Raw genomic sequence first — 13226 nt, 5'->3', positions numbered from 1 at the left:
ACAATCAGGGTTCAGAGACCCTAAGGGGAGAACAGGGGATCTGAACCACAAAGAATAAGCAACTCAACTGGCTGCCTCCAAAACTGAGAATGTAGCTGTGGAAGTTGAGGTTGAAAAAGTTGTGACAGTAATGAACCCCCCCTTCCAACAGAATGGGCAGAGACTGTCACAGCCATCAAGTTCTGCAGAAATAATAGACACCCCTTAAGTTAGAAGCAAACTGAAAGGAAATCAAAGGAGAGAAGAGCCCTAAGGAGATCTGGGTAGATATAAAATTCTTGTGTGTTGGTGATGGGAAACCGTCCTGATAGAAGGGCCCTGCACATATGTAAATAGCTAAATTTGTATGCTCTGTAATCAGTAAAATTGTTCCTTTTCTCTCTGTCTGGGATAGGGTGTTGGGTGCCACCATTCGAGGTCTCCTCAGGAGGATGAGCCAAACCAGAGGTGGTCGTGGGTGTTATGAACATGATGTGTGAATGTGCCCTTCTCTTAAGATAGTTGTTGGATAGTCAAGGGGCACCGCTAACACATGTCTAAACAGAGTTGGTCTACAAACTAGCACCATGTGGAGGAGGGTTCCACTGGATGTTGTGACCACCTGAGTGTGGGTGTGTGAAAAAGACAAGCTGGGCTGCAAAGAAGAACAGAGATAGACTCAGAGCCAGAGACAAAAAGCAGGAAAACCGAGCAGTGATCTGCGAGGTGGGTGTATGACCCTGGAAGAAGCTCGAGAGAGAGTTTTTGCGTCTGGTGTTAGCTAAAGAGGATTGGGGCTGTAAGCTAAGAAACTATTCTTTTGTTTCTGGTTTCTCCTGCATTTGGAGAAGCGGGACTTTGGGCTTTCTTTGTAAATAAACAAGATTGCATCAAAGACAATACAAGAAAATACCTCATTTTCTGCACCCAACTGGGACATCCCGGGGCCTTGAACTCTGACTATCCATTTGGGTGACAAAGGGGCAACAGTATTGAGTGAATGTTCTCTGTCTAGAAACCAAATCCTGCCGTGGATAGTCTGGGCTGTGAATGAAAACCGGGAGTTATTTAAGAAGGGTTATTAGATGGCTTGTGTAAGGAGTATGGTGCTCAGCCCTGCCGCTTTCACAGCCAACAGGAATTCTGTCTGCCTTCAGGTTCCAAGATTTGGCCCCTCAGACGATACGGGACAGGGTCTTTATTTTTGCTGTTTTTTCCCACTTGATATTATTTTAAATCAATTAATAAATTTATAACACCTTCTAAATAGTGACCAAGGAACAAACCAAAGGATGGTTTCTTACCTACTGCTGCTGGGGGCCTCAGTGGCCTTGAAAGTCTCCATCTTGTGGTGGTAGAGTTCCTTTAGCAAAGTCTTCTGCAGCTGCGGAGAATCGTATTTCTGAAATTCCCAACTCGACACAAGGAAAACCTGTGGGGATCTCATTCCTATTCTGGACAGGTTGTTGACGCAGTCATTTCTGATTTTCTCCAGGGTTCTCTCTTCATTGATGCTCACTTTGCTTTCCTCATTATACAAGTCCAAGTCCACTTTGGAGCGTACAAAGAAAAACTTCTTTCCCATCTTCTGGATCTCCCGAGCTAGCTTGGTGTGGCAGAATCTGCTTCTTTCTGAAGCGATAATGATGAAGACATCATAGCGTCTGAACTTCACTTGTTTCAGATAAGCATCTGGCTGAAAATCTGGGGTCCCAATCGCCGGCAGGTCCCAAACAATCATCATGGGACACATAAGATGCCAATATGGTACTGGTTCTTTGGTCATTTCCACCACACGGGTCTCAGCAGCACCTTCGTCATCATTTCCCAGGCCCCGGATGGCATTGACCAAAGATGATTTTCCAGATCCCGACTCCCCCGTGATGGCGATATTGAACTCAATGCCTGACAAATTCTTGAATGTCTGCACCACAGAAGCTGCTTCTAAGAAGTTTCCTGTTTTGATAGCAGCCTCGATCTGTTTAGTTTGTTCCACAGACATACCAGGAAGTGTATTTCTATATTCTTTATATAGGTCACCACCAGTACGTTTGAGATCAGCCATCTCCCTGGGAAAAGAAATGGTTACGGTTAGTTTTGTTCTCCCCACAGGCGCCGCCAGCACATTGTAAGCTGGAGACCAGTATATAAATATCCCAGACATATAACTCATCACACACAAACCTGCAAAGCTGAAAGGAAAGGAGCTTTGGTGACAGACTGAAACTTTCTGAACTGCCACTTAGCCAGTCGATCCCCAGCCTGTAGCAGTCCATGGGATTGTTCCATCCTAAGTGCAGGACTCTGCACTTGTTCTTGTTGAACCTCATCAGATTTCTTTTGGCCCAATCCTCCAATTTGTCTAGGTCACCCTGGCCCCTATGCCTACCCTCCAGCGTACCTGCCTCTTCCCCCAGCTTAGTGTCATCCGTGAACTTGCTGAGGGTGCAATTCATCCCATCATCCAGATCATTAATAAAGATGTTGAACAAAACCGGCTCCAGGACCGAACCCTGGGGCACTCCTCTTGATACCGGCTGCCAACTAGATACCGAGCCACTAATCACTACCCGTTTAGCCCAACGATCTAGCCAGCTTTCTATCCACCTTATAGTTCATTCATCCAATCCATACTTTTTAACTTGCTGGCATGAATACTGTGGAAGACCGTATCAAAAGTTTAGTTAAAGTCAAGATATATCATGTCTACCCCTTTCCCCATATCCACAGAGCCAGTTATCCCTTTTTAAAATATGGGCACTATCTTTGCCTTTTTCCAATCATTTGGGACCTCCATGAGTTATCAAGGATAATGGCCAATGGCTCTGCAATCACATTAGCCAACTCCCTCAGCTCCCTCGGATACATTAGATCTGGTCCCACGTACTTGTGCATGTCCAGCTTTTCTAAGTTGTCCTTAACCTGTTCTTTCACCACTAAGGGCGCCTCACTTCCTCTCCATACTGTGCTGCCCAGTGCAGCAGTCTGGGAGCTGACCTTGTCTGCGAAGACAGATGCGAAAAAAGCATTGAGTACTTCAGCTTTTTCAACATCCTCTGGTGCTAGGTTGCCTCCTCCATTCAGTAAGGGGCCCACACTTTCCCTGACCTTCTTCTTGTTGCTAACCTACCTGTAGAAACCCTTCTTGTTACCCTTCACATCCCTTGCTAGCTGCAATTCCCATTATGCTTTGCTCTTCCTGATTATACCCCTGCATATTAATAAAATATTGCTCGAGCATAAAAATATGCTCGAGAAATATTTTTCTACTCCTCCCTAGTCATCTGTGAAAGTTTCCACTTCTTGTAAGCTTCCTTTTTGTGTTTAAGCACACCAAAGATTTCACTGTTAAGCCAAGCTGGTCGCCTGCCATATTTACTATTCTTTCTGCACATCAGGATGGTTTGTTCCTGCAACCTCAATGAGGCTTCTTTAAAATACAGCCAGCTCTCCTGGACCACTTTCCCCCTCATGTTATTCTCCCAGGGGATCCTGCCCATCAGTTCACTGAGGAAGTCAAAGTCTGCTTTTCTGAAGTCCAGGATCCATATTTTGCTACTCTCCTTTCTTCCTTTTGTCAGGATCCTGAACTCGACCATCTCATGGTCACTGCTGCCCCAGTTGCCACCCACTTCTACTTCCCCTACCAATTCTTCCCTGTTTATGAGCAGCAGGTCAAGAGGCTCACGACCCCTAGTTGGTTCTTCCAGCACTTGCACCAGGCAGTTGTCCCCAACACTCTCCAAAAACTTCCTGGATTGTCTGTGCACCGCTGTATTGCTCTCCCAGCAGATGTCAGGGTGACTGAAGTCCCCCATGAGAACCAGGGCCTGTGATCTGGAAACTTCTGTTAGTTGTCTGAAAAAAACCTCGTCTACCTCATCCTCCTGGTCTGGTGGTCTGTAGCAGACACCCACCATGATGCCAGTTAGGTAGTTAGGTAGAGCTGATCTTTTCCCACTGGAAAAGGGAGCAAAAAAGGAGGGGAAACTGACAGATTGTGGGGAAAATACACCTCCCCTCCCTTTCTTTTGCTTCTTACAACTGGAAAAAAGGGTAAAAAGTAAAAAGTGAGAGACAACTGGGAAATGGGTTGAGACAACAATTGAAAATAGCTCTTGGGATGTCATACTGTGACAGGGTCTATTCAGCACAGATTCCGTAAAGGGAAATTCCATAAAGAACAAAATTGTCAGACACATATATGAACATAATTTGGTGGGAAATAGTCAATATGTTTTTTGTAAAGGGGAATCACTCCTCACCAATCTACTAGAATTCTTTGAGGAGGTCAACAAGCATGTGGACAAGGGGGATCCAGTGGATAGAGTGTATTTAGATTTTCAGAAAGCCTTTGACAACGTTCCTCACCAAAGGCTCTTAAGCAAAGTAAACTGTCCTGGGATAAGAGGGAAGGTTCTCTCATGGGTCGGTAACTGGTTAAAAGATAGGAAACAAAGGGTAGGAATAAATGGTCAGTTTTCAGAATGGAGAGAGGTAAATAGTGGTGTCCCCCAGGGGTCTGTACTGGGAACAGTCCTATTCAATATATTCATAAACGATCTGGAAAAAGGGGTAAACAGTGAAGTGGCAAAATTTGCAGATCATACAAAATTACTCATGATACTTAAGTCTAAATCAGACTGCGAAGCGCTACAAAAGGATCTCTCAAAACTGTGTGACTGGGGAACAAAATGGGAGATGAAATTTAATGTTGATAAATGCAAAGTTATGCACATTGGAAAACATAATCCCAACTATATGTATACAATGATGGGGTCTAAATGAGCTGTTACTGCTAAAGAAAGAGATCTAGGAGTCACTGTGGATAGTTCTCTGAAATTATCCACTCAATGTGCAGCAGCAGTGAAAAAAGCAAACAGGATGTTGGGAATCATCAAGAAAGGGATAGATAATAAGACAGAAAATATCATATTGCCTCTATATAAATCCATGTTACGCCCACACCTTGAATACTGCGTGCAGATGTGGTCGCCCCATCTCAAAAAAGATATATTGGAATTGAAAAAGGGTCAGAAAAGGGGAGCAAAAATGAGTAAGGATATAGAACGGCTTCTGTATGAGGAGAGATTAATAAAGACTGGAACTTTTCAGCTTCAAAAAGAGTTGACTAAAGGGGAATATGATATAGGTCTATAAAATCATAAGTGGTATAGAGAAAGTAAAAAAGGAAGTATGATTTACTCCTTCGCATAATGCAAGAACAAGGCGCCACCAAATGAAATTAATAGGTCGCAGGTTTAAAACAAACACAAGAAAGTATTTTTTTCATGCAACTCACTGTCAACCTCTGGAACTCCTTGCCAGAGGGTGTTGTGAAGGCCAATACTATAATGGGTTCAAAAAGGAGCTAGATAGATTCATGTAAGATAAGTCCAACAATGGCTATTAGCCAGGATGGGCAGGAATGGTGTCCCTAGCCTCTGTTTCCCAGAAGCTGGGATTAGCTGACAGGGCATGGATCACTTGATGATGACCCATTCTGTTCATTCCCTCTGAAGCATTGGCCACTGTTGGAAGACAGAATACTGGGCTAGATGGACTTTTGGTCTCAACCCATATGGCCATTCTTATGTTCTCACGGTGTTGAATGCCATCTTCATTGGAGTGCACCTCCATTTCTATTTGCCAGTAGCCGCTGGTCAAGTCCAGGGAGGAGAATAAGCAGGACTTTCCCCACAAGTCTAGAGTGTTGTCAGTCCTTTGGGGCACCTGCCATTGGCCACTGTCAGAGGACAGGATACTGGGCTTGATGGACCTTTGGTCTGACCCAGTATGACCGTTCTTATGTTCTCATGAAATCATGTCTCCCAGATAACAGCCACCAGGAACACTGTACCGAGATTGTTTGCCCAGCACTGAAATGCAGCCATCTCTGTGGTGGGGAAGTGAGATTAAAGCAGATTTCCCTTCTCTGTACTCAGTGGAATAGAAAGAGGGGGGATGTTTCTATGCATAGAAGTAACACAGGGTGGGCACTACTAGCCTTTTAGGGTCTCAAATGGGAGTAGGACACCAAAGGAATCTCCAAAGCAGGCATATGTCTTAAGTTTATGATTGTTATCTGAATCTCTGTGATCCTGTATCACTCTTGTAAAAGTTATGTGCAGAGGAACCAGCCAGGAAGGGACAGGTAAATAGCTCCAGAGAATACCACCCCGGGAAGAATTGCATAAACTGGTTCAGATTGGGTCTGAGAGTCCCAAGAGGGCTTTTTGCTTGGTATAAAAGGCTGAGTTTAAACTGACAGAGGGGGGCCTTGCTCCAACAAATGGACATGGTCCTTTGACCAAGGCAGAACAAATTCTCCTGCATATTGGAAGGACTTTGACGTACCAACCCCCAGGTGGAAAGTAGAAACTCCTGGTGTGTTTAGACGTTGTATTGTTTATTTAATGTGTGTTCTCTGTAAGGATTTTATCACAAAATAACCGTGCCTTGCTCTGGGAAAGCTGCCTAGTCACTGGTGAAACACGGCCTTGGTCCCTGCCCAGAAAGGCCTGAGACCTAAGAGGGCATCCTGGAGCACACCACAGAGGGGGTCCAAGGTGCAGTGGGGACAGCATGTTCACTTTTAAGTTCAGCACCCCATAAATGCCATCTGCCCAAGCCCTGCCCTGGCACAGAGCGGCGGGCAGTGCTATGTCTGCGGTACGGGGCCAAGGTGCTTTGGGGGGGACTGGCTGCTACATGGAAAATGGCAGCACCAGAGTCACAGTCAGGATGAACCAGGTCTCTGCTGACCGGCTCCCTGAACTGCTGCTGGACAGGACTGGCCACAACGCCCTGGGGCTGGGCTGGGCACTGGGGCAGGCAGCTCCATGCGGGGCACAGGCGCCCTGCTGAGACTGGCCCAGAACCACAGCAACGTCCGGCTGGAAGGGACCTCGCGAGGTCGTCCAGTCCAGCCCCCGCTCTGAGTCAGGACCAACTAAATCTAGACCAGCCCTGAGAGGGGTTTGTCCAACCTGGTCTTAAAAACCTCCAGTGGTGAGGATCCCACAACCGCCTTTAGAAGCAGATTCCAGAGCTGAACTGTCCTTAGTCAAAAGAACAAGGAAGTACTTCTTGTTCTTTTTGCTGATACACACTAACACAGCTAGTGCTCTGAAACCTGTCCTTAGTCAGTAAGTTACAAAATTATTCCTAATATGAACCTTATATCTCCTTTCCCACAGATGAAACCCATTGTGTCTTGTCCTGCCTTCAGTGGCCATGGGGAACAATTGATCCCGGTCCTCCTCGTAACCGCCCTTTAATATCAGCCTACTCCACTCAACTCACCCCAGACTTGCACAATGTTCCCACCCTTTTAGCCCTGCCCCGAGGAGTTGAGATGTTGCTGTCACTTACCCCTCAGTGAGCCCTGGAGACCCCAGTCCCTACGCCACCAGACCACTGACAATCCCTGCAGCAAGAAGGCCCCGTGCACGGCGACTGCCGCAGGCTACCAAGCTCAGCGCTGGATCTCACGGTACGTCCATCCCTCACCTCACAGTGACAGCGCAGCCCCCTGCCCCAGCGACTCTGTCCTTCCTTCAGACCAGCGGTTCTCAAACTTTTTGTATTGGCAACCCCTTTCACAAAGCCAGCCCCTGAGTATGACTTCCCCCCCCCCCTATAAATTAAAAACACATTTTTTTATATTTAACATTATTTTAAATGCTAAATGTAGAACCCTATTGTTTAAAATGAATTTACCTTTTCTCACCACTTTTAAGTTAAGACTAAAACACATGTTTATAGAATTATTGTTTTTTCCCCAGTAGTTACTGTTTAATACTGGGGTTGCGAAGAAGCATTGTCAGTGTCGCTTTTCACGGCAGACTTAGCGCTCCATTGCCACCCTTACTTCTGCGCTGCTGCTGGCGACAGCGCTGCCTTCAGAGCTGGGCAGCTTGTGACCCCCCCCCCCCCGATGGGTCACACACCCCCTCAATTTGAGAAGCTGTGATCTAGACCAGGGGTGACCAACCTGTGGCTCCAGACCCACATGCGGCTCTTCAGAAGTTAATATGCGGCTCCTTGTATAGGCACCGACTCCGGGCCTGGAGCTACAGGTGCCAACTTTCCAATGTGCCGGGGGCTGCTCACTGCTCAACCCCTGGCTATGCTACAGGCCCTGCCCCCACTCCACCCCTTCCTGCCCCCTTCCCTGAGCCTGCCGTGCTCTCGTTCCTTCCCCTCCCCCCCAAAGCCTCCTGCACGCCACGAAACAGCTGATCGGGAGGTGTGGGGAGGAAAGGAAGGAGGGGGAGGTGCTGATTGGTGGGACTGCCGTTGAGTGGGAGGTGCTGGGAGCAGTGGGGGGAGCTGATGGGGGCTGCTGACATATTCCTGTGGCTCTTTGGCAACGTACATTGGTAAATTCTGGCTCCTTCTCAGGCTCAGGTTGGCCACCCCTGATCTAGACCGTCCCTGACAGGTGTTTGTCTAATCTTAAAAACCTCCAATGACCGAGATTCCACAACCTCCCTGGGCAATTTATTCCAGTGCTTAACTATCCTAACAGTTAGGAAGCTTTTCCTAATGTCTAAATTTCCCTTGTTCCAATTTAAGCCATTGCTTCTTGTCCTGTCCTCGGTGACTCAGTAGAACAATTTCCCACCCCGCTATTTATAACAGCCTTTTATGTACTTGAAGACTTACCAGGTCCCCCCTCAATCTTCGCTTCTCCAGACTAAACAAACCCAGTTTTTTTTCATTCTTTCCTCACAGGCCATTAATATTTTTTGTTGCTCTCCTCTAGATTTTCTCCAATTTGTCCACATCTTTCCCCAAGTGTGGTGCCAAGAACTGGATACAGTCCTCCAGCTGAAGCCTTATCTGTGCTGAGTAGAGTGGAAAAATCACACAACACTCCTGCTCATGCTTTTTTTTTTTTTTGCAAGAGTATTGTTGACCCATATTTAGTTTGTGATTTGCTGTAACCCAGACCCTCTTCTGCAGTGCTCCTTCCTAGGCAGTTATTTCCTATTTTGAATATGCGCAATTGATTATTCTTTGCTAAGAGTGGTACTTTGCACTTGTCCTTATTGAATTTCATCCTGTTTATTTCCGACCATTTCTCCAGTTTGTCCAGATCATTTTGAATTTTAATCCTATCCTCCAAAGTATTTGCAACCCCTCCCAGCTTGGTATGGTTCACAAACTTTATAAGTATGGTCTCTATGCCATTATCTAAATCATTGATGAAGATATTGAATAGTCCCAGATCCAAAACAGATCCCTATGGGATCCCACTCGATATGATCTTCCAGCTTGACAGTGAACAATTGATAACTAATCTCTGAGTACGGTATTCCAGCCAGTTGTACATCCACCTTATAATAGTATCCTCTGGGCTGTATTTCCCTAATTTGCTTCTGAGGTCATGTGAGGTGGTATAAAAAGCCTGGATATTCGAGGAAATGTTTAAAAATCAATGTTGATTTAATTATACTTTAACACAGGCAAGTCAAACATGCAGCCCTCACACATTTAAATTGTGGCCCTCGGCTGGCAGCGCGGTGTTAGCAGTTAACGCTCGGAACATGAGACCTGCTGAGTGTCTGTAATGTTACAGATCACAGTCAATGGAGGGAGAGCTTCAAACTGGTTTGCCATCACCAGCAAAACAGAAACGGTTCAGTGGTGCAGATTATCAGCTTTGCGTATTATGCCAAAAGAGAAAGTGCTTGAGATGTCAGCATCCAGCCAGAAATAACCAGCCAGATGCTGGAAATTACTGGACTCCATCCACAAATGGTATAGACACAGTTACATAACATACATGTAACATAAGACTGCCTGGCCGATTTCTGAACTAGGAAACTGCCCGCTGTTGTGTATTTATACTGTGTCCAGAGAAACTGGGTTTTGTGCACACCTGCAAATTATCCCCCTTCACTCCTACCTTCACAATCTCCTTTGCCATGTGCCTACAAACAGCCTGACAATGGTTAGGGAGCAGGGGCGCACCCTCCCACCTCCCCAGTCTCTCATGCTGACTGGCGTTGTGTGGATAATTGTTTGCTCTGTTTGCTGATGGCTCAGAAAAAGATCTAAAGGAAATGTTTAAACTTCTTTGGCATTTGTAGGGTGGCTTGGGGAGTGACTGAAACAATTCGCTGAAATCCATGTCCGTTCATGAAGCTTTTCAGTCAAACTGAATCTGCATTTTTCGACGAAGAACATTTTGGCCAAAAGCAACAGAGGGTCCTGTGGCACCTTTAAGACTAAGAGAAGTATTGGGAGCATAAGCTTTCGTGGGTAAGAACCTCACTTCTTCAGATGCTGGAAATTCTTCAGATGAAGAAGTGAGGTTCTTACCCACGAAAGCTTATGCTCCCAATACTTCTGTTAGTCTTAAAGGTGCCACAGGACCCTCTGTTGCTTTTACAGATTCAGACTAACACGGCTACCCCTCTGATTTTGGCCAAAATATTTCACCAGCACTAACACTGACTGATATCGTCTTATTGTTTCCCTGAGCTCCTCCGTCTATCATCACTTGTCTTAAACTCAGATTGTCACAGCTCTTTGGGCCAGGGACCAAATTTTTATTCTGTGTTAGTGCATCAAAATACACAGAAGGAGTGGAGTTGGGGCAGTGCCGAGGGTTGAGCACCCCCTGGGCATATTAGAATTTGGGGGGAAAAGGCGGGTTCTGGGAATTGGATCCCCTGGGTTACTTCTGTAGTGAGGGCAGTGGGGTCAGTGGACTAGAGCGTTGGGGACCAGGGGTCAGGATTTCTAGGTTCCAGCTCCGGGAGGGCAGTTGGGTCTAGCAGTTACAGCTAGGGTGACCAAACAGCAAGTGTGAAAAATCAGGACAGGAGGTGAGGGGTAATAGGTGCCTATACAAGACAAAGCCCCAAATATCAGGACTGTCCCCATAAAATCTGGACATCTGGTCACCCTAGTTACAGCAGGAGGGTAGCTGAGAATCAGGACTCCTGGGTTCCGCAGAGAGGGGACTATGGTCTAGTGGTTATAGCGTCGGGGAGGGGAAAGACGGTCAGGATTTTTCAAATCTACACCCAGCTCGGCCACTGACTTACTGCACCGCTCGGGAAAAGCCACACACTGGGCTAGACTCAGCCTTGCAAAGCTCAGCTTTGATGTGAATAGGCTATCTTTACAGTACATGGGGAGAGGGGCGCCTGAGAATGGGACCCACAGAAACCAGTCTGCAGAGTGCTAGAAATGCCGAGGAGAGGGGTGTGGCCTAATGGAGTTAGGCTCCTCCCTCTCCTTGGAATTCACAGCCAGGAGCCCTCTCCTGGAGCCTGATGCCTAAGACACTTTACTCACTAAGAATGAGGTCAGGTTGGGTCGGGTTCGGGTTACCCCGAGGGCATAGGGTGAATCCCCCACATGTGTGTGTATCGTGCGAGGGGGGGGATCCTTCTCTGTGCCCACCAGGGACAACTCACCCCAAACTACCAGCTGCTCGCAATGCTGCCCCCCACACTGGTACTGCTAACAGGGAGTTTCGAGAGGGAGTTCTCCAGGTGAAGGAGGAGCAAATACGGGACCCTTGGGGTAAGTGGCTGTCTGTAGTGTGTTTGTTTGTGTTTGGGGGTTACTTGCTGTGTGCTGAGCTTATGTTTGTCTGTCTGTTTGGTTGTTTGTTTGAAGGACCGTGTGCTGTGTCCAGCAATTGGAAGCTGTGAGCTTGTCAACGAGGTTTGAAATCTAGAAGCCTCTGTTCATTGGTTGAGCCTTAGTCAGGGGGTGGGGCTATCAAGAAGGCCAAGGCTTTATAAAGCAGTGAGCGAACAACCAGGGGCCGCTAACAGGGAGTTTTGAGAGGGAGTTGGGAAAGAGGCAAGGTACACTTGCCATTCTTTAAAACCTTTACACTAAACTATAATCAAAACGTCTTGATTTAAACAAAAACCCCTGTCATTAACCTTGGTAGCAGTAGGAGACAATGCAGGGAGAAGCCCAGCTGCAGAGTGGGGGCTATCCAGTTTATTGCACTGAGTGTAGCATGTATGATTACCTGCCCTGTGGGCGGGTGGCGTATGTGTGCATTCGGTGCAAGGAGCTCCTGGCCCTCAGAGACTGCGTACAGGATTTGGAGGCTAGTGTGGCAGAACTGGAGGAGCTAAGGGAGGCAGAGAGGTATGTTGATGAGGCTTTCTGGGACACTGTAGATTTGTCCCATCTCTGGTCAGACAGCCCCTGCGCAGTTAAGGAGGATGAAAGGCTCAGGGAAGCAGAGCAGTCAACGGGAGCAGAGGGAAACCTTCCCATAGTTGGGACCCTCCTTCCAGACGGTGCTGGGGTTGCCTCTCGCACTGAGTTTACCTCTCTGGGGGAGGGAACTCCAGTCACTAGGAAAAGGCAGGTATTAGTAATGGGAGATTCGATCATTAGAAACGTAGATAGCTGGGTTTGTGATGACCGGGAGAACCGTATGGTGACTTGCCTGCCTGGTGCGAAGGTTGCGGATCTCTTGAGGCATCTAGACAGACCTATGTGTAGTGCTGGGGAGGAGCCGGTGGTCGTGGTACATGTAGGTACCAATGACATAGGGAAGGGTAGGAGAGACGTCCTGGAGGCCAAATTTAGGCTGCTAGGGAAGAGACTGAAATCCAGGACCTCTATGGTGGCATTCTCAGAAATGCTCCCAGATCCACGCGCAGGGCCAGGTAGGCAGGCAGAGCTTCAGAGTCTCAATGCGTGGATGAGACGATGGTGTAGAGAGGAGGGGTTTACATTCATTAGGAACTGGGGAAAGTTTTGGGATGGGGGGAGCCTATACAGGAGAGATGGGCTCCACCTAAACCAAAGTGGAACCAGACTGCTGGCACTAAACATTAAAAAGGTTGTAGAGCAGTTTTTAAACTAGGAGATGGGGGAAAGCCAACTGCTGCAGAGGAGCATGTGGCTCGGACAGAGACTTCTCTTAGGGGAGAGTCTAATGATAGAGATTCTCTAGGTTATAGTCGGGAGGAGAGGATGGAAGAGGATAAAGTAGGGGCCAGATCAGACGAGAAACATTCACATAAAAAAGAATCTGACGCCTCAGAAAAGGGCAGACAAATAAACAGTGACAAGTTTTTAAAGTGCTGTACACAAATGCTAGAAGTCTAAATAATAAGATGGGAGAACTAGAGTGCCTTGTGTTGAAGGAGGATATTGATATAAGAGGCATCACAGAAACCTGGTGAAGTGAAGGCAATCAATGGGACATAATCATTCCGGGGTGTAAAATATATTGGAAGGACAGAACA

General features: G+C 47.0%; 2 protein-coding genes across 3 annotated transcripts in view; both read right to left on the bottom strand.

Annotated features, from left to right (window-relative positions):
- The window catches only part of LOC101947108 (interferon-inducible GTPase 5-like), a 370729-nt gene that overhangs the window by 161741 nt on the left and 195762 nt on the right, over positions 1 to 13226 (bottom strand). The gene's annotated exons all lie outside the window — the stretch shown is intronic.
- Positions 1 to 13226, bottom strand: part of LOC101947742 (interferon-gamma-inducible GTPase 10-like) — a 54017-nt gene that overhangs the window by 16399 nt on the left and 24392 nt on the right. Inside the window, exon 3 of the mRNA XM_065573948.1 lies at positions 1284 to 2048. Within this exon, the coding sequence (XP_065430020.1) occupies positions 1284 to 2048 (765 nt within the window). The remainder of the gene's footprint in view (positions 1 to 1283; positions 2049 to 13226) is intronic.

Source organism: Chrysemys picta, chromosome 20, assembly GCF_011386835.1.
Source record: "Chrysemys picta bellii isolate R12L10 chromosome 20, ASM1138683v2, whole genome shotgun sequence".
In the NCBI taxonomy this organism is placed as follows: Eukaryota; Metazoa; Chordata; order Testudines; family Emydidae; genus Chrysemys; species Chrysemys picta.
Note: the sequence above shows the minus strand (reverse complement) of the source record. Positions and strands in the feature narration are given on the sequence as shown.